The 26,856-nt window shown below is 41.8% G+C and overlaps 1 protein-coding gene across 3 annotated transcripts; it reads right to left on the bottom strand.

Moving 5' to 3' along the window:
• Positions 1-8: 8 nt before the first annotated feature.
• Positions 9-26,856, bottom strand: prickle1a (prickle homolog 1a). Of its 3 annotated transcripts, XM_044124141.1 has the most exons (9): positions 26,536-26,856; positions 23,989-24,087; positions 6,621-6,822; positions 4,454-4,567; positions 3,545-3,682; positions 2,698-2,901; positions 2,400-2,586; positions 1,471-2,313; positions 228-1,387 (listed from the first exon to the last, which is right to left on the bottom strand). In XM_044124141.1, the coding sequence occupies exons 3-9, from the start codon at positions 6,807-6,809 to the stop codon at positions 549-551; spliced, it is 2,514 nt and encodes an 837-aa protein (XP_043980076.1). In that variant the 5' UTR covers positions 6,810-6,822; positions 23,989-24,087; positions 26,536-26,856; the 3' UTR covers positions 228-548. The 3 variants fall into 3 exon arrangements, with proteins under 3 accessions (XP_043980074.1, XP_043980076.1, XP_043980075.1); XM_044124139.1 differs by lacking the exon at positions 23,989-24,087 and having other exon boundaries at positions 9-1,387; XM_044124140.1 differs by lacking the exons at positions 23,989-24,087; positions 26,536-26,856 and adding an exon at positions 11,358-11,716.

Below are 26,856 nucleotides of genomic sequence, written 5' to 3'. Positions count from 1 at the left end.
ACAAAAATCATTATGTAGACATATTTTATTACCGTTATAAATTATGGCCTTATTTTCCAGTTTGTACAATGACACAGTATATGTTGAATGGTTACGATACAGTGAAACCATTGGTACACTCCTTGGTGAAGCAGCGTAATACACACAGTGCTTTTGAATTACTCACGCAAGCCTGGAAGCGACACAATTGCAGGCTACATAAGTCCACATTTTATGGTCCCAAACCAACTGCCAATAGTTTGGGATCTGTGCTATTTGTTACAAAGACCATCAATAGTAATCTCATTTTCCATTCAGCAGTTTATATATCACAATAGCATTTTAAATAAGCACTAGCACTGTGTAGATTGTGTGTTATAAATATGTATTACAATAAAATACTTGACTGGTTGTTTTGTAATGCCACAGACATATAGTGTCCAACACCACTACCTGGGTAAAGTGAGAGCGGTGAGGCAACAAGATAGCAAGCAAACTGCTATTGTACTTTAAATGATTAATGAAAGAAACAACTGTGAGTGGCAGCATTACATAAAGCTCAGCAAAGCCTATGAAATTATACAATTTTTCCCTTTACGTCCTTTTTTCTTTTTGGACTTGGTCCACTGGTCGTAAGGAGGAGCCGTCTTGCCTGCAATGGGGCTGGCTAAGTCGTCATTGTAATAATGTCTGTGTGGTCTTGCCTGAGGTATAGGCTGTCCCAGAAAAAAGCCTTCCTCCTCTGAATCAGAAGATGAAGAAGAACATGTAGAACACCAGTCATCATCATCGGCGTACAATCCTAAGAACCTTCCCCTATCCGGGCCCTGTAGTCTGTAGTCCGACATGGCTGCTGGATTGAGGTGACTATGGAAGACTTGGTGTCCCTTTGGTCCAAGCGAACTACCTCTATGGTCCATCTTGTAGCACACTGGTGCTCTTTCCTTGGGTAGCAGATTAAGAGCATTGTCAGATCGAGACTTACGGCTGCGACGCCTCCTGTGGTTGTGACTATGGCGACCAGATTGAAGGCTGTGCTCCTGGTCATCAAAGTGGTACACTCTCCTGCGAGTTCGTTCACTCATAGGGGGCTGACGTAACGGAAGGTCGCCATAATGGCCATTGTCCACCACATCGTCTGAGAACTTGACTTGCTGGGGTCTAGACTGTGAGCGTGCCCTTCTCAGGGCAGGCACATGAGGTTTGGGTCTTTCCTGCAATGGGACTTCTGCTACTTCTGTAACATCTTCCTCCAGACTTTTTAGGGAATTTGCACTTCTATGTAGCATGGACGAGTTGAGGGTACCCATGTTGCTGGTTTTATCACAGTCCTCTGCCTCATAGTCATGAAGTGCCTGGAGAGAATACACTTGAGGCCTTGCTTTATAATCACCACATACTGAAGCCCCTGTAGAAGAGACAAACCAATTACAAACAATTTCAAGATGAAGAAGGAAGTCTGTCATGACATTTTCTTTAATATCTACTCACCAGTAATATTAGAGAGAGCAAGAGACTCCACAGAGTCCCGAGCGCTCTGATCAGTTTTCTTGAACTCCGTTGTGATGCACTCCAAAGAGTTGGCGTACCACTGTGGTTCCTCTCCAGGTAGGCCTCCTCCAGCACTCTGATCCAGCTCCAGCTCTTGGATTTTTCTGCTGCTCGCTGGTCCCGGATGGCTACCGTATGCAGAGTCCCCCAAGCCATCTTGTGATTGTGTCCAGTACATGTCGGCCTGGTACTTCTTACTGACCAAACCTTTATTTTTTGATGACTCCTGCTTGGATTTAACATCCATTTCAGCTATCCAGAAATCTGTGGGTCTAGAGTCACCAGTTTGCTGAAAAATTCCATGATCGCCAAACTTTAATAATAACTGGGTCATGTAGTCTTCATGTTCAGCCCACTCCTCCCCCTGGTCCTCTGGTACCTCGGTATCCTCTCCACGCTCCCTCCACAAATGCTCATCTGACAAGTTCAAGTGAGTCATTTTCGTCAAGGTGTCCTCAGCATTTTCATTAATTCCTGGGAACTTATAGTTGACAGAGGGAGAGAAGAGGAGTGACTGTCTGCATTGGTCAGCTGAGCGACTGCTCTTGCCCAACCGAACGCTGCAGCGGGATTCACGTGAACGCGCTGACTGGAAGGCGGAGTCGGAAGAATCAGAGGCGTGGACGTCTTCCCCAAGAGCGCAGGCCTTGGAGCAGTAAATGCGACCCTGGTGTGGCAGGAAAGGACAACCGATAAGAGAGCTCTTGCATTGGCCACAGCTGAAACAGTTCTCAGTGGCGTGCCAGTGGAGCCCATCGTAGGTCATCTGAGCATGATCAACACCTGGACAGAATAAAATACGAACATAAGCAAGGTAGAGTGTGTTGATTTTTGTCAATCTGTGAATTTATGTTAAATAGATATCCCACCAATGTGTTCTCCACAGGCCTCACAATATTCTGCATACAGCGATTCAAAGCAGCCACAACAGAAGGGTCTACCGTCCTTCATGATGTAACGCTGCCCTCCAAGAATGATCTCACATTCAAAACAGGAGAAGTGCTTCATATGCCAGTGGCGGCCCTCTGCCTCTGTGCATTCATCAGCAAAGATGATCTATGGTGAGGAAAAAAAAAACACAAATGCATTGACAGAGAGAAATAGTAGATGCCAACAGAATAAAGACTTGAAGTTGTGTTTTACTAAATATCACTATTGTGTGTGTACCTCGTCACAGGCCGAGCAGCGTGGTTTGAGCAACTCAGCATGGTGCCTTCCACAGTGGATCTTTCCATCATGGTAAAAGTAGATCAAATCCACCAGCAGTTCATTGCATGTTGAGCAGGCAAAGCATGCTGGGTGCCAGCACAGCCCAGAACTCGCCCTTGAGGCAAACACTCCCATTTCACCACTGTTCATATTCTCACCACACTGGAGTCAAAGGCATAAAAGGCTGAATTTAACATATGAAATTACATATCAGTTGTACTTCAACTTCCTTTTTCAGAGCAAAGCCAAGTCTATCTTTGGCTAAATTAATGCAGTGTAAAGGGTCAATTAAATCCCATTTGTATGTTCATGGAAATATTTATATTTTATTATTATTATTATTTTTATTTTTATTTTTTACATTAGAATGTTTAAAATGGTAGAAATTTGGTTTGAAACATCCATGTATTCCAAATTAGGTTATTCATAGGGTGATATTACTGCTTGTAAGGTACTGAGTGCTGATGTCAACTCATCATAACCCCACATAACAGAAAAGCTAGTTAAATGCAGTGCCATTACTGGAAGTGTGTTGGAAACTGCAAAGAAATTGAGACTAGAGCGGATATGTCTCTTACAGGACAACTCTGCACATACAGAACATATTTGTGTGTTAAAATAGTCCACTGATAATCTGAACTTACACCCAATTAAGAATCTATGTCAAGACTTGAGAATTGCTGTTTATATTTTGTTACAAGAAATTGTATATCCAGCCCATACTCATGTTTTGAAGAGTATGGGCTGGATTCGTGATCACAAAGCAACTTCTTTATCAATAAAACATGAAGAGAATATGACTCACATGCTCACAAATTCCATTTTGAACATTGCGAGGCATCAGTTTCACAGCTCCCCTTCCCAGTGCTTCCTTTTTCCTCTGGAGACTGAACATCTGCAGCTCCTTCTTCTCTTCCTCGCTGAGTGACTGGCAGTAACGAACCTGAAAAAGAAGGTGATAAGTTGTGTTTAATAAAACCATTTGATGCATCAGACTTAAGCCAGAGTTTGCCATGTTCTCTCATTCTGGAAGCAAAGGGGCATAAAAAGTTTGCACTGATTTGATCTTTTATTTGATGCCTGTTGAAATATTGTGTTGCGGGAATGTGCGTGCCTAATAAAATGTGTGAACTTAGGTAAGTTTGGAAAAAGGGAAGAGAGAATACCAGAGTGTAGTGAACAAAAGCAACTGTTGACCCCAGCTTGCCCTTCCTACACCCCACAACAGATCTCCACCCACCGCCCCTGTTTGAGAAGCAAATTTTTTACAATGGGTCTTTTTGATGATCCCCAAAGGCCAAACAAGAGGGAAAGCAGACGTTTACACAAACACGGTCTGTGTTTAGAGTGGATTCAAGAGGGTAGAAGACAAAGGGAGAGAGACAGCCAAGTTGAGCCGTGGTGCCACTGCGGTGGTGGCATCACATAAAGTCTCTTTCAACCAGCAGCCCTCTCTCCTGCTGAGCGCTCCTCGTAAAAACCACTGCTATGACAGGAATCCTGCTGGTGTGGGCTTCCAGCAAATATCATAAAGGCATCAAGTCAAACGTCACGTTTTGCCTACACTACCTGTCTTCCAGATTGCGGTACAAAAATCCCCGGGAGGTTTTTAGCATCTTGTGAGATGGGATAGTGTTCGACAGTATCGGAAATGCTAAACGTAAAACGACCAGTTGGAATGAGCTGTTCTTACTCTGCAAACAACATCTCTCACCTCATTATCATGTGGTGGCAGTTGGTAGAGGAGCTGCTTGATTCTGAACTTCTCTCCCGGACTGTTCACATAGGGGACCTTGTCCTCAGGCAAACAGGAGAAATACAGTTGCACCTGAAAACAAATCATTGCATAGAACACATCAATGGTTCTGAAATGTTCCTGTTTCCAACCTATAAAGTAAGAGCAAAAGAGACTCATGACCCAAGTATCGGTTGAGAATACAAGCATAGCAAGTAAGACAAATAGCTTCACTAGCCTATACAGTGTTTTTTTTTTTCATATTTGGTAGTATTAATTGATTAATCTAATTTTAACCGTAGCAATTTTTATTATTTAGTTTTATCTCTTCAGAATCACAAGATTCTATACTTGATTCTCAATCCTCAGTAGAGTCTGACCCCGACCTCGGGAACCATAGGACAAAGCAATATAACTCTGACACAGACCAGATGCATACACTACATATCAATCCAATACGATGTTCCGGTTTTTCCTCTAGTTTTTGGTTTTAGAATTTCAGTTTGTTAAAACCGTATTTTTTATTTTGCAATCAAATTTAGTGATTCTTAAACTAACATGGTAGTGATTCCCAGTAGTACATGGATCCAAAATGTCTGGAATAAGGACTCTTGGGAAATTCTACCACAATACGACACCTCATATAGTCATTGGTACTCATGATGGTACAATTGTAGGTATCACAGTCCTCGTAAACTACACCAACCACAGCAGGTCAGCAGGTCAGATCGGTTTAACAGTTGTATTTGCCAGTACTAAGCTTGTCTCTATAGGTGCAGGACAAAAACAGCCTGTTATGCTGGGATGCTGACCCTTGGGGTTGGCCAATGAAATCTAAACTTTATGAGTGAGGGGCTATTACAATCAGCCAGATAAAGAGGTGGGTTGTGCCTGTTTTGTGTGTTGTGGGACTTCCTGCAGCTTCGGGGCGTCTGGGGGTATGAGGCAGTTTACATTCACATTCACCACCTATTTCTCCTCAAACACCATAAATTATGCACATCTTTATGCCACTATTGCCCCTCATCCAGCACCCCCGAGGCTTACGAACAGTCAGTTATCACCCAAGACCTATCTGTTTCTAGACTGTAGTGATGACCCCTAATGCATAGCCCATTTACACAATTGAATGCAGTAAAAGCATTACAGTTGACCTCTGGATTTTCCCAATAAAAATGCTTTTGAGCTCTCTTTGATGGCATTCTGATGTTTTGATGCATATCACCTGCCACTCACTGGTTCTACGTGTTGGTTTTGATAAGTCTGATGACAATGGGATATTAGGAGCAAGAGGGAAACATGGAAAAAAAATCACAATGTATGGGATGTAAGAGAAGTTCTACCTTGCAGACACAACTAACAGGACTTGTTAAGAGAAAGCCTGCTGTCTTCTTTGGCAGTCAGGAACAGCAAGTTTGCCTAATGATCTCAAGCAGAAGTCTTCCACTTGCAAAAGTTTTTAAACTGCTTGAACTTTTTCCCACTTTGTCACATTACTATCACAAACAGGAATCTTTTTTATTGAGATGCTATGTGAACAAACCAAATAGTCAAGTGGAAAGAAAATAATACACGTTTTTCAGCTTCAATTTTTAGTTTATGGACTTTTTGTTTGTTTGTTTTGAGGTGTTTTAGGATAAAGGGGACCAAACAGACATGCAAGTAAACATTTAAGATGTTTTTAAAAACTTTTTGAAACCGTTGACGTTTGAGGTGATAGCAAGACAAAATGCAAAAAGGTTTTAAGGGGTTAGGACTTTTTTTTTTCAATTATCTGTATTCTGCCTCTGCGTGATGGCCTGTTAAACTGTGTCTAATAAAAAGAGCTAAACGGGCTTCATGAAAAATGCTGTTCATCCCATAGGCATCATTCTCTTGTGAGTTGATGTGTTGTTCACAAAGTGTGCTGAATACCACTTATCTGGGACAGTTAAATGGGTCAAAAGGGAGATAGAATCGGGTCAGAGCTCTTTTTATTCTCCATCAGGAGGATAGATGAACATTCACTGTGGTATCTGGAGAAAGTCAGGGTTTGTGAAGTATAGAAATGGACGTCACTTCTTAAGAGAGTGGCCTTACTTCTAAGTCAGGTAGCTGCTGCTAAGCCAAGAAAACAAGCATCCCCAATCGGCCATTTTCTTCTTACCTGTTCCGGTCGAAGGCCAGGTGGCACCCAGGCATACTCCTCCAGTGCACAGCCCGAGTCATCGTCAGATGTAGAGCTGCGCTGAAAGCCAGAAGTTAGCTTACTGACTTTCTGGTCCATCATAAAGTCCCTCTGCTGTTTCCCACGTTGGAGGTGGACAGCTGGTCCAGCTGCACTTGCCAGGCTCATCAGACTCTGCTCACTGAAGAGACATGGAAAGGGAAATGAGATTTAGAGGTTAGATATAAAGACTACACTTTCCTCATGCATCTAATTAAGTTCCTTTGGGTTATATGTTAACCAGCTGAATCACACTCATTAAGTCTATAATCAGGGTCACAGCTTTCCCTCAAAAGCCCATTATAGTATCTTTTCTTGGCTCACTTCTGTCAACAAGTCTTACTTCATAAAGATGGTCATAAAGATGACTTCACCCTGTCACAGATATTGTGGTGGCAGCTTAACATGTGGAGTTCTCATGTGGCTTTTGCGGATGGAGAGACAATTAGGAAATTCCAAAATGCTGATGGGTCAATCACCAATCTTATAATAGTAACAAGCAACCAAGTACTGTAATCACCATCTTCTGAGTAAATAACTGTGCAATGCAAAAATGACAACAGTTTAACGGTCTGTAGCACAACATCAAATCACCATTCATTATGCAAAATGAAGATACAGAAAGAGCTACACACTTTTGGTGAAACATTTATTTAAAAAAAACAAATTGTGCATCTTTGAAATTTTAATCACTGACATGGTGTAGGTTCACATGGGGCTTTACTGCTGAAATTCTACAGCTTTCTTTTTTTCCAAAAGGGGCCACCACCTGGGATCTGAAGCTGGCCTGATCAGTTGAGTCTGAGGTCTGTATAAACACCACCCTTGCCTTAAAACAGGCCCACCATATGGGAAATGTTCACAACCCAGCTTCTGTCCCTTCATCTCCCTTTTCTCTTTGACCCGTTTGTTTTCCAACCTGCTGCAGTGAGTGTCTGATCATTCCTCTTATCTTTCAGTTGAACAAAGATGTGCCAGACAGGTGTAGCTGCTGGGATCGGGTAGGTTGGAGTGGATTTATGTTAACAGCACACACCACCAGGGAAAGAAATATAGCAAGAAGATCAAAGAACTGACCAGTGGTGTATTTCGTATGTGGTAAATTCGGCGAGTGACTTTTCCTTAGATCAACAGTAAAAAAGAAATGTTGGGGGGAAACTTACACAATAAGCTCAATGAAAAAACTTAATCTTCAAAGTCCAGCACAGAATAACAACTTTAACGTAAAATGTTAATTTTAGTACTGGCAGTTCTGTAAATGGTGGACATATCTCACTGCTCAGGGTGCAGATTGATCAAGGGGAAGCTTCAGGACTCCAACTGTTTAATGCGTCTACATCAGATTTTCAATTGCTTGTTTGCAGCCACTCACTGAATGTGGCAACACACCAACCAACACTACGAGGCTCATTACAGAAACTGATTTCTGTGATTATTTACTTTTGAATTTGTGATTGTTATCATTACTATTATTATTGTTATTATGAATGTTACAGTAAGATGGCATATTTATACCTTAAACAGCAGTTTTCTAAATTCTGCTGTTCAGGGTCGCGTTCAACCTGAGTCTGTTCTAATTGCAATAGGACCAGTCAGAGCTGAGTAAGAAGCAGCATATGTTGAATGCTTACTTGAAAATTCCTTGGCAAATATCGAGGTACATACAACAAATGTCTGTGCACACTCAACCCTCACTCTTAAGGTCATCATGGAACCCTGAGCTGGGGCAACTTGTGTGTTTTTGGAGGTCACACGTGATTCATTGTTAGTCAAACTTTTTGGAACTGAGTAAGCATGGCTGTAATGAGTGTGTGTCCAGTTGTGGTCATTTCTCACAGGCTGAGGGTTTCTAGCTGAGATCAAATGGGAGTTCAAACCAGGTTCCAGCAAGCAGGTCTTTGCTTCACATCCCCCTTGAACGCGTACCTCCCTCGCACCCCCCCTGTGGCTGGCCAGGGCTCAGAGGGCCACAGAGAGACAGCTGAGAAAACCAGACCCAGTCAAGCGCAACCTTTGAACACAGCTAAAGGACCTAAAACCTCTTTCTAAGAGTGATATATCTATGTGTCTGGCTGCTTCTTGCAGAGGAAATGCACAAATGGATGCAGGTGTGCAGACACATGGAAACAGGCCTCTCTGTAAGCTGTGACAGTGTCGAGACAGTCCAGACAGTAACCGGCCAATCAGATCAGCTAATCGTCCTCAAGAACAAGTCAGCCACGGTGGCCTCTGTGCTATCTGATTGCCTTTCAGCTCCGAGTGTGATGGATGGTGGTGGCTGCGGATTCGTTTGGAACTGCACTGTGCCCGAGGGTTTCAGGTCAGGCAGATTTTGCCATAACACGTCCCAATAAAACGTCTCTGATGTTCTCAACAATAGCACCTTTGTGACTGAATCTCCTGGCTCAGTCAAGAGTTTGTTTGGTTTCAATTACGTCTTTTTTTTTTTTTTTGGATTGAAAATGTGACAGAAAAATTAGAGATAACCTGTCTGCAGCTGAGGTAGCAGGTCAAGAAATGAGACACTCTCTTGTTCCAGTCAGCACTATTGACTTGCAAATGAGACCAAAATAACCTGCAAAAATGCGGCCTTGCTTGAGATTAGCTTGGGTTTCACATGGAACATGTGTAACTATAGGGGAGGATCTCCCTGGGGCCGAGCGTATTCATGGCTTTATAAACTCTGCTTTTCAAACGTTGGCTGAGAATCAGCGAGGATGGTTCACACAGTCGGACCTGAATCACAGGAATGTGAAGCTTTAACTTTAACCAAGTTCTCAAGCAGATGTATGCACCTCAAAGCTTTTTTTTTTTTTCCCTTCGTAAATGGCCACATCTGCTCACGTTAATTCTTCTTTAAGATGTCCTCCAGCTCATTTCCTTTGACTTTGCCCAGAACACTTCCTTTTCCATCATCAATAAGAGAAGCACTGAGCCAGCAAACTTTAAGAGGCTTTCGCCGACTCATCACTTGCGGAGGTCTTTCAGAATTCTGCTCCAAACAAGGGATCCATGGTTTGTGATTGTACTTTTTAAATTCCCTCTCATTGGCCCCTGTCCTTCCATCCCTGCCCTCCTCCCACATTTCCAGACCCCTGCAGTCCCAAATGTTTAACAGTCCTCTCACTCTTTTGTATAGGTGCTTGTTAACATGGCTTTGAGGAGCTCGGAGGCCTTGCATAACTGACTGATCTGCCCACGTAGGGCTGGAGGGCGGTGGGGGTGCGATCAGACCGACACTGAAGCAGGGTGACGAACATGAATGAAAATGTTAATGTCGTTTCTTAACAAAAGAGGAGGAAGTTGAATTTAGGTTAGGTGAAAGATTCTTGCATTCAGCCAACGCAGATCTGGCAGTAAGTAACCAACAAGACATATAAAGTATGAAAACAGGCTTGTATGAACAACAATGAACCTTATATTCTAAGATATTTTACATTAGTGTGGGCTTGGTAAGTGAATGAGTGCAAAAATGATTACCAGGGAACGAAATGGCCTCTGTGCATGTTTTGGACCCTGCAGAGGATTGGTGCCTTGCTGTGCTGCCTGATTCCACAGCATAAGTTAACTGCAGCGGTCAAGTTATTTATCGCTTTGTGGGATACAAACTCTCAAAGGACTATAGAGAGAAACTGAATAATAAAAACAGACAAAGTGGCATTTTTTTTTTGTAGGATTCAACAGTACTTGAGCTAGAGAGCCACCTAAAACCCAACTCCTTGGAGCTATTAGATTTACAACCCTTAAGAGAGTGAAGCAGCTTCTTGTCTGAATTACTTTCTATGTTCCTTTAGGAAGTGGGTGATGGACATGCACACAGCCAAACACAGTTCTCTCTGTCACTTTGGACTAACCTAGCATGTTTAACTTGGCCCCTGCTACCTCAGTGATACAGGTCTAACTCTAACTGGAGAGGAAAACAAGAATTTCTCCTCTGTGCGCCTGACTGCTTGAGCTTAAACTTAGAAAAATGAGTTGATTTTTCATGTCAGACAAGATAGAAAAATATGCAGCGCATTAATCGTTTCCTTGCACACACATTCTTTCAAAGGCGAGTCTGTCAACCTTTGGCACACAGTTTTGCTGTAGTTGTTAAAAACATAAAGCATAATACGTTAAAGGCCAGAACTGGTTTGTTAAACAGCTACACCCTTGTGTGAACCAGCAGTCACTTCTGTGTACTTAAGCAATTCCCAGTTAAATCTCCAACTTGTTACTGAAAGATCTTTATATCCCTGACATGAGTAAACAAACTGATGCTCATAAAACCGTGAAATAAGAACCTTCATTAGGCACATTCATTTGCAGCTTTGACTTGCAATGTACATGATAAAATTTTACGGAGAGCTTGCAGACAGGAAGTGTACCCTGCTTTACTGCCTGAGGGTACATTTTGCCAGAACCAAATCAGTGGGAATGATGTTTACATGAGGATTTACAATTATTAGACCACTAACTATAACAAAAAAATCCATGACCAGAGTTACCCAGTTACATTCCAGGGTTCAGCTTGAGATGACCTCTTCAAACAGTAGAACTTGTGAATATAGATTGCAAACTTCAAGCAAAGCAACAATTTTAACATTTGCACCTCATCAAATGTATACAAGGACATTTGTTTTTTTGTTTTTTAAAAAAACCAGCTAACATCTTCTGTCACTTTCCAATTGTTCTTACCTCAGGGTATGCCGACTCTCATTAGGCACTCAGGAAACAGATCTTATCACCAGTGTCCAGTCCTAGATTATCTTCCAGCCTCTAGGGTCCATTGCTATGCAAGATCCGTGAGTTCTGAGTCCAGGACAAATCTGCCAGAGCTGTCAGTATAACAGCAGCCCATATCTCAGCTCAGACTGTATGGAGTGAGGGAGATGTCTGAGTAAATTGGGGAGAGGTGGTGTTTGTGTGTGCATGTGTGTGTACATAATAAGCCCAAACAGATGGTCACCCCACTCTTCTCTCTCTCTCTCTCGCTCTCTCTCTCTGGGAGCCATCACTTTTCCTCCGCCTTTTCCACCTCCTTCCCAACCTTCTGAACCCCAGCCCGGCCCCTCATCCTCACAGCAGCCAGTCGAGGCAGAGTGTGGCAGAACAAGTTCTCTCTCTCCCTCTCTCTCCTTTAGCAAACCCTCCCCTCGCATCTCAAACTTACGCTCGCAAATTAGAAACACCGGCAGAGCTCACAGGAACAGATCTTGAAAGTAGCACATCAGTGATGGCTGAGCTCATTTTACCACTCTAACCGCTTCGAAGCCACAACTGCTTTCGCATGACATTCTTCGTTCCTCGCTCACTATTGCAATTGAACGTTGGAGTTAGGTTTTGGTTAATCCCGCGGTTTGTCTTTCCTGCCTCTCGTGCTGCAATGTCACCAAGTAAGAGGATGGTGTTTGCTGACTCACAGTCTGATGAGTGAAGGCCAGATGAAAATTATTAAATGTTTTCATTTATCCTGCTACCGAAGCTTCCACTTTCAACTGTATCTTAGACCAACTCCAGCTGTTAACACTAGACATGGTCCATGAAACGTATGCTTCCACCCGTCAAGTAAAACTCTCCCGCAAGGGATGAAGGCTGACCTCTGCCTCACTTTCCCCTCTGGAGGAAAATCAGAAACTCCATAAACCTCCCTCTGTAGGGCCCTGCAGACGGCCCACGCTCCCTCCCTCTGTAGGGAACAGGTTTGTCAAGTCTACAAGCTACTGTGAATAGCCTTTCTTCTGAGTTCCTTTGGCTCGCTTGATAAATGTCCAAATAACTCATCACTTTTGAACTCACATTTAGACTGGAGACTTTGTTATGACTTCTACTGTCCCTGAGGGCGCTTTTGTTAAGGATTGATATCTGGATCTAGTATTCCAGATGTAACCCCATTTCTCTCTCCATCTTCTGTGACTTCTGAGAATGAAGTGTCCTTGCCTGCCTTGTCCTCACCTTTATTTTTACTTAACTAACTGTTTTGGAGGTGGGAATTGTAATAACAAGAATGAGCAACAAGCCTGAGAGCAGCTGAAAGGCAAATGTTTTAACACCGACGCGGAACCAAATGTATTCGTTCATGAGGACTAGATGATGTAACTTTGAAATGAACAACTAAGACTGCAGTAGATGAAGACAACATGTGGTTGTCTAATTATAAGAACAGGGCAGAGGTGAAAGAATATTCATATCATGCATTGGACTTTTTTGCTTTTATCACATTGCAACAACAAACTTAAATTGCAGAATGTAACTGTTATAAAAAACATGTTTTTTTTGTAGTAAAATATTTATTGAACGTTCTTTGAAATGTCCACACTTTTCTGTATTTGCTGAACCAAATAAGGCGGAAAAATGTGAGTTACAAAGAATGAATCAGCACTTTCTGTCTGCTTCTGATGGAGCACCACAATTCTTCCTTTTGCCAATCTTCCTTGCAATAAAACCTCTATCTCAAATTGAAGAATTCAGCCGAGCACACTGCATGATGACAGGTGTAGAATAATAGAATGTACTCTTGCGCTGTATGAGCATGTGGACAAAGGCATTGCAGCAGCCAAGGCCAGAGAAGAAAGCCACCCTTTCGAAACAAACTTGAGCCTTTTGTGTTGGTCAGAAAGACCCAGCACCCTGCTCTATTAGCAAGTCTTTGAGAGAAGAGCTGACACAATGCATGCCCCCAAAGGCAACATTTACAAAATGCAATGCTAAATTGACCAGCCTATTTACCCAAGAGTTGCAGAGCAACAACAACAGCTGTTATTTCTTATAGTAAAATCCTGCCAACATGTTTTAAAATTCAAAGCCAGTGGTTATAGATCAGCAGTTTTTAAGCAAAGTAGCTTTTAAAGTGCCTACCACAAACCTTGTGTTAAATGTTGGGATGTTAACAGTGAACTAAAATTCGGGCATCTATTTAAAGACCCTTACAAGAATCTCTAAAGGAATACCAAAGCTTCAGTTCCCTCTGCGATCATACCACTCAAAACTATGAGGTACAGGGCTGGTTCAAGGTTCACCTTGGACAGTTGAACAACAGAAAACTGGGCACGTCTTGCATCCCTGAACTTTGACCTTAGAGAGCAGCAGATGACCCATAAATCTGTGGCCTCTGGGCTTTATGGCCCATTCCCCAGCCATAGCTACAACAACCTGAACCTCATCTCACACCTGGTCTGCACCTTCTCACCGCTGTAAAAGGAGAGCATAATGTGCTCTTTGCTAAAAGCGAGGAGCTCTGACACCAGCATGCCCCAACGACGAAATGGTGAGGATGATGATCATCAAACCCAACACAAAGTGATAAAGATGCATTCTTCTCCAGTTTCAACATGTCTTGGAAGACACTGACCTATACAGAAAAAAAAAACCCCAGCAAGAACTGGTCAAAGCCAAAGCTCAGTGTATGGCTATATTCTAATGTTGCATTGACAGAGGAACCCTTTACAATCAATTTAGGTTTGTAAACTTTTTTGTTCTAAAGATGTGTCATAAATTGGGATTCTGAAGAGGGCAAAGAGAAGGTCAGCTCCTAACTTATAGTCATTGATGAGTGCCTCCCAAAAAAGTTCTCACTGGTGTGTGAGCTGCCTATAAAACATAGGCATTAAAAAGGTTTGAATGACTTGCCAACGGGTATGAGTAGGACCAACAAAAGCTTCAGCTATAAAGCCCAATAAAAGCCTATCACCCTACTGTAACAACAATTCCTTTTTACGCCTTGAAAAAGGGAGGAAAAGGTCAACTGGTGGAGCAGTCGGTGCATTGATGTTGACTTAGCTAGATTGGCGCTGACAAACTCAGGTCAGACTGGTCTTGTTAGCCCTGTAACCCTCATATAACCCCTTTTAATTGTTGTACTCTGACACTGAAGGGAGCTGAGGGGGGAAAGCCTACATCTGATCTTAGAGTTTCTTAGAAGAGGAATAAGAGCAATAAGAGTCACAGACAAATACTGACTCACTTGATGCAGATCCAAAAGTTAATGCACTTCTCCTGAGTCCTGCATTGAAAAATGTCCAAATTAAATGTAGAACTCAGGATTTATTGGATCACTAATAGGTAGCAACCTGTGTCCTCTCTCCACCACACCAATGTATTTCTTGAACATACACATGGGGGTTAATGCTGACAGGCCAGAAATTTGGTGGTTTCAACCAAACATTGGGTTGAAAATTGTGATTCCAGTTTGGATTAGAGGCAAAAACTTGAAGGAGCCTCTTTATTTTCACAAACAGCGATTTTGAACTATACAATGAAAATACGAATGTCAATGGACCATGTTAATGACTATACAACAGAGAACCGGCCTTTTCACTTAGAGTAACATTTACTGTTTACCTCCCAGATATTTGGTGCAACCAGGTGGTAGCTCAGCATTCACACCTGCTGATCGCTGCAAGACCAGAAGAACCAGTCATGAAGGTAACAGAAATAAGCAATGTGGCATTTATTTATATTTTATCAGTGTAAATATGCTGTGTTCCTGAGTGGACACAATTTAAGTCAATAAGACAGCAGCTGTCTTATTGAAAAATGTCCATTACAACAAAACGTACATTACAACAAAGCTCTTTTAAGACAGTATGTTGTCTATCAGTTATCTCAATTAAAAATAAAAAGGATTTCATTTCTCACCCGTGGTGTTACATATTTCACTTTTTACTACATATTTATACAATTAAAATGTCTAAATACTTCCAGAATATCAACCTTACCCAGCATACGTGGGTCAAATCCGCGACTCAATCCATATTTAATCCAACCGTGGATGAGCAAAATAATCAAATTGTTTGTTTTTATAACCCAGCAGTTTTAACGGTGTTAAAAAAAAGGGCTCTTGGTCGTGTTATTTGTACTCTATTGTCCAACAGTTTGCCTAACATTTCATTGATTGCGATGGGTCATATTTCACTCTTGATTTGACACCCATTCACCTAGTTGTAAAAGCTGGAGCTCATTGGGAACAATGAGAAGTGGAGCAACACAGCTCCTGGGGATGTTAAAGGGAGGAAGCCCTTTTATTTGAGGATGCTACAACTCAACAAAAGCCTGTGGCTGTCTACCCACAAAGCAGTCGCTGGATGAATGGGCTGATCTTAACATTATACAGTTGCATTGACAAAAGCATGGGATTGGCAAAATGTGTGGTCTCCATGGGCAAACTGGGATGTATATAGACATAAATGTACAAAAGGGGACATTAGGAGCTCAAACAATATGCTCAACCAGCTCTTTTTCTTTTTGTGAAATCTCCAATTACCTTGAGTGTCGCAGTGCAACCAAGTTTCATCGTTCCGGCTTAATATCTTCTTGCTGAAGTTCAAGCTTCAGTGATTCACACACATCTGGATTTCCCCCCCTGAATCCTGCTATGATAGACTATTCAAATGCTTGAACAGTCTATTCTTAAACGCAACCATTTCCTGTGAGCATCCAGGCCTGGCCTTGCGTAACTTGCAAACCACCTATGGCTGCATGTCAGAACAGGGAATACTAGGGTGTGAGTTGCACAGGAGAATCATTTGTTAAGAGGAACAATCTAGTTTTGAGGAAAGCAGAAAAAGAAAAAAGGTTGTGAATTTCCACATGTGGAAGCACTTTCCTGAACCGGATGACTTCAAAAAGCAATCCAAGGAATCCGACAATACTCAGACATTTAAGAGCTGCTCAGTCAGGATCCCACTAATCATTAACATTCCTGAAGGAACGCTCTGTTACAGTCTTTTTAAAGAGTTCTAATTAAACACATGCTCCAGTGCCAGAACATAGAAGAACTCTGACAACTGCGAGCAGGGATGCTTCTTTCCTGCTCTGCTTAATAGGACACAATTTAAGTCATTAAGGTGGCAGTAAAACAGCATAAAGAGCAGAGGAGAGACCCTGTGATTCCCATTGTAAGCTTTTCAGTTGAGCCGATGCTCTTGACCTTTTCACCTCCACAGGTGACTCACAATAAAAATCCCAAAATCCAAATGGATGTTTGATTCAGAACAGACATTTTTCTTTTTTTTTTTTTTTTCAAAGATGAAAATATTGTTGGATTATGTCATACACCTTTGGCACTAATCTATGGTCTTGTTGGCCTAAGTTGCATGAGTTGATATAATATTTCTTTCACAACCTTTTTTTTTTAATTGTTTTTATTGTTTTTAGATGCGCATTTTTTGCTTTTTATTGCAAAGTGCATCGTAGGAGTTTTTTTTAATTAACATGCAAGCAATGGGTTCTTGTGAAACCATATTGCATCAGTTTTTTTTACAGCTACATGTGAACTAATTATTAAAAACCGCAGCTGGGTTTTTGAAGAACAGATTTCAGTTGCATAATATTACAAAATTCAAAGTTTTTGCAAATGCAACAAAGAAAAAAAAGAAGCTAATTTTGCTAAACAATGACATCACATAAAGTACAAAGTGAGCTAATCAGTAAGCTTTATGGTATACGAGACACTTTTGAGCAATGTTGACTTTGAATCATCATGTCTTTCTTTCATACGTCACATGAGTTCTTAGATTATTCAAGTCTGGTCATTCCAACCTACATGGTTTCTCTCCAGAAACATATTCCACGTGTTCAAACCAAAACAAAAAATACAAATGAACTCAAAGAAAAGAATCAACTGCCAGATAGCTGATGTGACATCACCAGAAAAAAGCGCAATGTGAGATCTTGTTTTTCAAAGGGAAGATCTTATATTGAAGAGAGTGAAATCTCAGACAAAGTTTCAAAATGGAACTTAATGTAATTAAATCCTGAATCTTACTATATGACTATATTTTATTGGAATGATTTGGATTGATTTAAATAGACTTTGGACTAGTCTGCAGTCGTCAATATGAACTGGGTGTGTCTTTTAAAATGTCTTGGCATTGCATTTGTTGTGAACCGGTGCTATACAAATACCCTAATTGAATTTGAATAAATGCAATAATGCGAAAATGTACTTCTCTCGTAGCAAATTATCTGTACCTAAAAAAAAAAAGAGTACCGGTAAATCACTTGTGAAAAACAAAGTATTTTCAATATGTGCATGTAAAACTGTGTCCTGGGGTCCAATCTAAGTACCCAGGGAAGTCTCTGCCAGTTTATCAGATATACAAACCAGACATTACTCATTGGCTTCTCTCTGCAAATGGGTTTGCATCCATCTGCTGGCATCATGCCTGTGTGGAATGGAAAAAGGAGTACAACTAGCCATCTTATCACTTGGATAGCAGTCTCCCAGAGTGGGGTTTATTCTTAGAAGCCATTCATGTAATGTGTCTGTTTCAGTCAGTATCAGTGAATTATTTTTAGGACTGCTAACCTTGAGGGAGCTAATAGTAACAAACTTCATTTAGCCTCGGAACCTACGAGGAGGGATTACTTTCAGTTTTAAAATGCACCTACTTTCATGTGAAACAATTGTATTTCTTTTTATTTTTGAAAAATCAAAGGAAGTAAAGTTCAACCCTGAGTTGTGAAAACCGCCTGTTTTCCTGCAGCCTGGACACACAGATCCAGATGCACACATCTGTTGTTCCTCTACTCTTGTTTTCTTTGGGAGCCCAGCCCCCGTAACAGGAAGACAGAGCAAGCACAGCAAACAAGAGCTGGATCACTGAACTGGCCTCTCCCCAGGAGCTCCCGTCAGGTTGTTGTAGCCAGATGATTCCTTTCCGTGTCACTCACAGAGCCCAGACTGTGGATCAACCTGCCGCTCTGCAAGACACATCCTCAGGTGGTGTTTGTCAATATTAACCCATCTGTGTGCTATCCGACAACATCTCCCTACACCAGGGGTGCCAAAGTCCCGTCCTCGAGAGCTACCACCCTGCAACTTTTAGGTGGATCCCTGCTCCGGCACACCTGAATGTCTCCACCTGCAGTTCTTTAGCTCTACAAAAAAAAAAAAAAAATCCAATGAACAAGCAGTTCATTGGATTCAGGTGTATCACAGAATAATGCTTCTTACATTTGAAGGACGATAGATCTCGAGGGTTGGCAGTGGGCACCCCTGCCCTACATTAATAATAGTTCATTTTCTCTGTAAACATCTCACAGAGCACTGTTCAAATTCATCTGAAAATGGAAAGAAAATAGCACAACTGTAAGCTTATGGGAAAGGAGGTCAATAACCAGAGAAGCAGCCAGGAGCCCCATTGTGGTTCTTGGGGAGCTGCAGTATCCAAACCTCAGTTTGGGACATTCTGTTGACATAAAAACTCTTTGTCAAACACGGCACAAATTTGCCCTGAGTGGAATAGTGGCAAGAAGACGAAGCCATTATTAAAGGAAAACCATGAGGACTCTTTCATTAGGCCATGTAAGAGACCTTTGATTTACACGTAAAATGTTTTATGACAGAAAATTAACAAACACTGCACATCACCCTGAACACACCATCCCCACAGTGAAACCTGTCGGTGGTAACGTTATGATGTAGCGATCCCTTCATTCAGCAGTCATGGTTCATGCAAAGATTAATGGAGCTAAAAACCTTTCAACCTAAAATAAAAAGAACAGATAAAGGCTGTAAAAGAGTTGAGATGGGAGTGAATATTCACCTTTTAGCAGTGCCACCACCAAAAACAACCAGAGCAGTAATGGAATGGTCCAAAGTATATTCTCGAGTTCGGATGGTCCAATTAAAGTTCAGACCTAAATGAGATTAGAAGTCTCTCTTAAGTCTCAGGGGAGGGCAATATGAACTTTATGTTTTATCATGATATTCTGAGGTACTATTGTGATAACAATAAAAGCGAAGATAATGAGCACTTATTCTTTCTTCTTCAGGTAATTGTAAGGCTGTGACTGCATGACAGAGGAATCATTGCCCCACAAACACAGGTACTGGCCTTGAAAGACATACCGACTTGTAATGCGCTTCTTTAGGACACCAGTCACATAAAGAAGTGTGATTTGTATCACTAAACGGCACACAATAACTGCAATTAATCACATTTTCAAGTTCATTGATATCTATTGCTACTCTCATTGAACAGTGGAGACTAATAAGAAGACCAACAATCAGTACAGATTGTTTCGTGTGACTTTAAACATCAATGACAGCAATAAACCAAGAATCTTCTCATAATACGAAATGTATCGCAATAAATGATAAACGATACGATAAATGCCCACCGCTGTTAAGGCATGAAAACTGATGTTCACAGACTCCCTCCATCCAACTGCACTACACATGAGTTGCTTTGCAAAGAAGACTGGGGAAAGATTCCTGTCTCTGTGGGATAATATCAATCCATCAAGTAAAATCTCTTTGTAAAATTTCCTTTATAAACTAAAATATTTAGATATTGAATGCAACCACATTTTTGTAAAGCCTCAAAATTCTCTCAAGGTATTTGAGACAAGAGCAGCTCTTTGCTTCGTGACTGCTTCTCTTTACAACACAATGAAACCAAGTACCGAAGCTCCTAAAGCAAAAATGTTTTCATTTTCTTGGTTGATACAGGTACAGCTGGTCTACATCATGGAGCCAAAACGTTTCTCACAATATTATGCCACTTCAACGCTCTGCTAGTTTTCAACCAGTTGGGCACCAATCCTCTTTTCTTTTTTTTTTACTACAAAGCCATCCTGTTGTAATATGTTTGGAATGTCCTTGCTGATAGAAGCAAGTCATTCTCTAAAGAAGCCATCATCTGGATGACAGATTATTTTGCTCTCGGCGGCTGTGGGTGGAGTAACTGAGCAGTGGGGGAATAAATGGAGTGAGAAATAAATCTTGCCTGAAAAAAGTCAATAACGTCCACACATTGCTTCATTGTCGAGATATTTTATTGGACTTGAACCCCCTGCAGGGTTTTGTTTGTTTTTTTAAAAACTAGTGTGACGTGTTAATGTTTGCATTATTTTCTTAATCTCGCTGTGGCCTCCTTGTTTTAGCATCTGTTGATCATGCACATCTGTGGGCCACTGTTGTGCGATGAAGGAAATGAGAATTGCTTTTTAAAGGTTATATTGATGTAAATATGTGCTTATTTGCTTGTTTAGCCGCCCACCCCTCAGTTTTTTTGCTTATTTTGTCACACTCAAACATTGTGGTTGAATGAATACATTCTGCTGTCAAACTGAAATAACTGGAAGACTCACAATGAGCAATTTTAAGATGATGATGTCATTTATTGAGAGGAAATAAAGCAAGCAAGTGTCTCACATCAAAGTGGAGGAATTTTGGCAGGCTCCTCTTCACAGAATTGATTAATTTAGCTGCTTGGGGGGGTTTTCTAGCACTAACCAAAGAGACATAACCTCGTTAATGTCCTGCCAGAGCATCTAAATCAGTTTTAGGTCCAGACTAACAGTGCCATTCCAAAACTTATATATATATATGTATGTATATATAATATAATTAATTAATTCCCTTCTCACCCACTGCGAGTGGTCTTCTCTCTTTCTTCCTCTGAGCTCGGGTCCTCTACCAGAGGCCTGGGAGCTTGAGGGTTCTGCGCAGTATCTTGGCTGTGCCTAGGACTGCACATTTCTGGACTGAGATGTCTGATGTTGTTCCTGGGATCTGTTGTAGCCACTGTTCCAGTTTGGGGGTGACTGCCCCGAGGGTCCCGATGACCACAGGCACCACTGTGGTCTTCACCTTCCAGGCCCTCTCCAGTTCCTCCCTTAGGCCCTGGTATTTCTCCAGTTTCTCATGCTCCTTTTTCCTGATGTTGCAGTCACTTGGTATTGCTACATCCACCACAACGGCTTTCCTCTGTTGTTTATCCACTACGACTATGTCTGGTTGGTTCGCCCTCACCATTTTGTCTGTCTGGATCTGGAAGTCCCACAGGATCTTAACTCGGTCATTCTCCACCACCTTTGGGGGTGTTTCCCACTTTGATCTCGGGGATTCCAGTCCATATTCTGCACAGGTGTTTCTGTACACTATGCCTAAAATACTATATATTTTAGGTCAAGAGCATCTGATCAACTGAAAACCTTACAATGGGAATCACAGGGTCTCTCCTCTGCTCTATATTTTACTTATTTAGGAATGGACTTGCTGATGTGCTTTGGTTCATTGTTCTGCTGCAGAAGCCAAGTGCACTTGACCTTAAGGTCAGAAAATGACAGGATTTACTACAAGAGAGCAGACATCATGGTTCCATCAATCACAGCAGGTACTCCACAGAACAGTCACACCACCATGTTTAAGGGCAGATAAATTATTTTCCAGAAATGCTGTGTTTTTTATTTGATCACATATATAACAGGATGCACACCTTTCAAGAAGCTCCACTTTTGCCTTGTTAGTACACCGGTATTATTTACATGTTTTGAATCGCTAAGATGTTTTTCGGCACATCTGTGAAGAGCTTTTGTGTTCGTTTTGGTCGGCAGTGGTTTTCTGTTAGAAAAACCTTCCATGATGCCATTTCTCACCAGTTTCCCTCTTATTGTTAAATCATCGGCAAAGCTTATGATATTGCTATGGGTTCTTGTGTCACTTAAAAATTAATAATTTTCTTGAGTTTCTGTAGATCAGGGCATGAGATATTTTAGCATATTTTATATTGTCTGACAGATTCTATTTAAGTTAATCCTTGATTCCTCAGGTCCGACTTTAAACTCACCTGGATGTGTCTGGTAAAATGTAAAGCGGCTTTATAACAATGTGGTTAATCTATTATGATTTAACAAGGAATCAGAATTCCTCCTTCCACACTATTTATGAACTGCATTTGTGTTTGATCGGACGGTCTTAGTCTCATTCCCAGTGTCAGCATAGTTCAGATAAACTTTTCCAAATCTGTATCGCTAAAGTCGCTGACACATCCTTATGTCTGTTATTCCCCTTAATCAAAGACAGGCACAGTGATAATAAGCGGCTTTTGTGAAACTCCCCCAATGCTTATTAAGTAGTATACATCCAGAGCCGAGCATCATGCCTATACATGGTGGTGATAATGAAACATGTGCGTCGAGCATGACTTTCATCATCGCGGTGGTCTGATGGTTGGTCCCGCAATTATGCTGTGCGGTTACAAGGATTCTGCTGAGCCAAACCCATTTTCCTCTCGCTCCATCCTGTAACTCCTCATAAACACAGTTGTGCCTGGAAGCGCTAAGTAACCATAGCTACTTTTAATCACTTCAGAATAATGCTTAGCATGTGGATCCAGTGTGTGCTGCTGCTCCAGGCAAATCCCCGCTCAGCCTCATACACAATGAATGTACAAAGTTAGAATTGGTTCACAACAGTTACCCCCTCAACCCCCACCCTGGCTCTCCACCTCTCGTCCCCCTTACAACCACACCTCCTCCCCTCTAAACGACCACACTGTAACAGTGTCCTAAATTTTTACCATCCCAGCCACCATCCGTCCCGCAAGGCAACAGTGACTACACATTCAGGGACCACCGGCGTTTAAACAAGCCATATTTCATCCAGCCTTCTGCCAGCCTACCCCAAACAGTTTACAGTCAGCGGGCCCGGCCCTCTGGAGTTCGTCTGTGGCAACCCGACTCCGCGCCACATCTCACCGTCCAGAACTGCGGAGGGACTAGGCCTCCTCTGACAGCTCCTCACAACACTCGGCCCTGTCCTGGTCTGCTTTTAGCCTCGCTGCGGTAAACCGGAGCACGTCTGGAGGGATGAAAGGTTGCCAAAGTGTTTAGCCTGCAGGCGATTTACACGAGGCGCAAGGTGATTCATTCTGTCCCTGCACAAACAGGCCTCTGTGAACATTTCTTCTATGCTGGCTATTTAAATCAACAGTGGCGAACGTATACACTGGTACCAGGACTTACACTCTGACCATTCAAACCCGGCTTGGTGTCGTGACTTAAGTGCTTGCACTCACATACATCTGGACAAGTTTGTCCCTTTCCATGTCAGAAGAGAAACACACACACACACACACACACACATGCCCACGCACCCAGACAAGCCTCATTGTTTATGCTTAAAACTCTTCATTTCCATTATTTGTTTTCTCTTTCCACTAAAGTGTACAGTTGTTACAGAGCATTTAAAGATACTAACACATACAGCATTGTAGACCATGCCGTGTTGTCTTGTTACATTTAGCTACTACACAATTACACATTTTTATGTGCTTTTATTGAGATTTTAAGAGAAATAAACAAATACATATTTGTTTTTTTCCCACAAACATTAATCGGAAAACCACGGCTTTCATTTTGCGTTGAGCCTTCTTTACTGTTATACCCCTGAACCAAATTCAAAGAAATCCACATGAGAAAGGTCAGGGATAAAGTTGTAGCAAAAGTTTAAGGAATGATTGGAGTATAAACATATCTGTCATCTGAAAACGCAAACAGCATATCGCAGTCACAGAGCTACCAACACATGGTTGCCTACCTCAAGTGACAAGAAGGTGCTCTGGTCAGATGAGACTCTGTGTTGTGGTGTAAAAAACACCATAATGGCAGCGCAGTACTGTGGGTTTCTTGGTTTTAGCTGAAGTAGAAGAAGAAGAAATAGAAGAAGAAGATGGATGGGGATAAACGCAAGGGTTATCCTGGGAGAAAACCTGTGTGAGACTCCAAAAATCCCTAAAATCCAACATGAGTTATTTTGCAAAGGACTGACAAAAATATCAATTTTTAGTTTTGCAAAACTGACACAGACATAATTCCAAACAATAGCAACTACTGCAGCAAAGCATGAACTGAAAGTTGAGAAAACGTCAAGTTCAAGGGCTATGAATACTTTAGCAAGGTATTATAAATTACTTCGACTAATATATCTATATATAGGCCCGATATAATAAGCAAATACTTCTCAACATCAAAATGACTGAGCAGCCACAGAGCCGTTTCCATTTCTGTCTCCAGAAACAAAACAAGGTCACCTATTCTTAGTTCCCTCTTTTGTCTCCCTGCAAAACTAAACAACTCTGTTTTAAAGCCTTTCAATTCTATTACTGGCATCTTTTGATTTGTCTAAGGAAACTGGAGAGGAAACATTCACAAGGAATCAGCGGGCCGCTGCGAAAACCATCACACGCAGATCTATTATTAACATTCTGACGGCATTCTCACCTGCAGCAGATCGCAGAGGAACTTAGCTCAGCCCACATCTCCAGCGCATGCCTTTTCTGCTACATCATTGCAGCAGTGCAGCCGGCAGCTGGGGAGTGTGGACCAAATGCTGCGCTGTGCATTTGATGAGAATAAAAGCCTGGATTTGACATCATGGGACTGCATGGAGCTCGCATTAAGCTGTGAGATCACGACTTAATGTAGAAACGCATAACATTTATTCAACCACAGGCTGAACTTGTAGAATCATACATTGATTCACTCATTTCGGTTTATGTGAGCTTGTTTAACAAGAGCTTTGAGGTTAATCCACACTTCAAGATGAACGCTGGGGTTCTAAGACTGTGAAGCTGTCAACCTGTAGTCCGACCACTAGGTGACACCACCACCTTGTTCCTGTTCTTTGTCGTCGTCGTCGTCGTCGTCGTGTTTCACCCTGTTTCGCTTAAGCTCTCTCTTTACGTGAAGTGTTCCTGTACTAGCAGCCTTTCTGTCGCCTAAAAAAAAGAGACAATTCTTTAAAGTGCCACATAAGAACGGAGAAGTTTTAAAACAACTTCTGGTTCAGTCGTAGCTTAATTCTAACTTTTGGATAAACATCTTAAGGCAGCACTATTAAGATGGTTGTTTTTGCTGCAAAACAAGCCCATGTTTGTGTCCGTCACAAATGTAGCTGTCCTGAAGATCTCTTAAACGTGACTGGTAAAATAAAAAAAAAAAAAAAAAGAAATAAATAAATAAATAAAAAAAAATAAATAAAAAAAACTGTTTTGAAATCCCAGCCTGCTGTGCTGTCCACACCGCTTTGCAAAATGTCCACATTTCTTGTAGTGATATTTGCTGTGGCTCGACAATAACAAAACATTATTTTGGACATCTTTGGCTACACAAAAACAGCAAAACTATTCTGTGTCTTGCAGGTTTCCTGGCAGCTTAGCATGTAAATGTGTTCTGTAGGGTGTGTCAGAGCCCTACAGAGGAAACATTTTATGATATTTTCACCTCTGTTCAAAGAGGTCCATAAGGAGCCACAAATCCGCTGTAGCAGCTGGTTTCGGTTTTCTTTGTATTTCAAGAAACCAAATCTGTGTGCATACGTTTCTGCATTAGCGTTGACCCAGTTTCAGGAACAGCACGGAGGATATGAAAACACATATTAAAAGAGTAGAAAAGAGTGATGCTTTTGCTTATGAGATGTTATTTCAGAGATCAAAGAGACGTAATAAAAATAAAAAGCCAGCGTTTTAGATTACAGGTCTTGTAAAATGTCCCGTTTGACATTCCCCCTCCACTTCCCATGTCAATCTCACCCTATCTATCATGGTTAGAGTTTGTAGATCGTAAAAGGAACTTCTCATACTGTACTACATGTAGGCCGTGGTGATGTTGTGGGACCACATTTCTTCCCACTCAACAGCTCTACTGACAGCTATGGACCCGTGGCGGACGGGCAGCGGTCAAGGAGCGCAGACCAGTTGTCACCGAAGTGACAGGCGACAGCTGAGTGCATGCATCTGGAGAGGGGGCAGAGTCCACACTCCCGCAAACCCGACGGCTCAGAGTTGAGTTTTTTCACCATCAGGGTATGAAGTTACTCTCACGGCACACGCACGGAAAAGTGATACGTGTCTCTTTGGAAACGTGCTGCGTAAAAGCGCACGGCGAGGGACTGAGAAACCAGTATGCGGCGTTTTTTAGCATATGAAAAAAAGAGAGTATTGTTTGCATAGAATGATATGAAGATGTAAAGTGTTTATTTTACCACGTCAATAAAGAGAACTAAACGCTTTTCATCTGTTTGCCATTTAAATATGATCGGTTATTTACGCAGACAGCAGATATTTGATCAAACCGGTCCACTCACCAAGAAAAGAGTTCAGTCGCAGCAAACCGAGTATCCAGAACCAATACTCCTGGTGAAGCGAAAGAAGATTGTAGAGGGTGTCATCTGGATTAGATGCAAACAAAGTCCAGAAAGAAAATATAAATGGTTGAGGGTGGAAGGAACCACAGCTCCGCCAGAATCGAACAAAGAGCCTGTGCAAAGCGATACGCTTAAAACCCAGGAACTGGCTGCTCTGGAAAGGGGCGATGTGACTTTACGCACCGTCACCGCATCGCAGTCGCTTCAGCGGGTCACGGTGAAATCTGCGCCGCTCCTCCACTGTCACAGTGGAATGACATT

This window comes from Gambusia affinis, linkage group LG08 (assembly GCF_019740435.1).
Source record: "Gambusia affinis linkage group LG08, SWU_Gaff_1.0, whole genome shotgun sequence".
NCBI lineage: Eukaryota > Metazoa > Chordata > Actinopteri > Cyprinodontiformes > Poeciliidae > Gambusia > Gambusia affinis.
The sequence above is the reverse complement of the archived record's forward strand: the minus strand, read 5'-3'. Positions and strand labels throughout refer to the sequence as shown.

What these genes read in the sequence shown, in the direction of transcription:
- prickle1a (XM_044124139.1), bottom strand. Translation starts at nt 6,809, where the DNA reads ATGAGCCTGGCAAGTGCAGCTGGACCAGCTGTCCACCTCCAACGTGGG. An exon ending in CTGGCCTTCGACCGGAACAG is followed by an intron (nt 4,568 to 6,620) that starts GTAAGAAGAAAA and finishes ATTTGTTTTCAG; the next exon opens with GTGCAACTGTATTTCTCCTG. An exon ending in TGCTCTCTCTAATATTACTG is followed by an intron (nt 1,388 to 1,470) that starts GTGAGTAGATAT and finishes TCTCTTCTACAG; the next exon opens with GGGCTTCAGTATGTGGTGAT.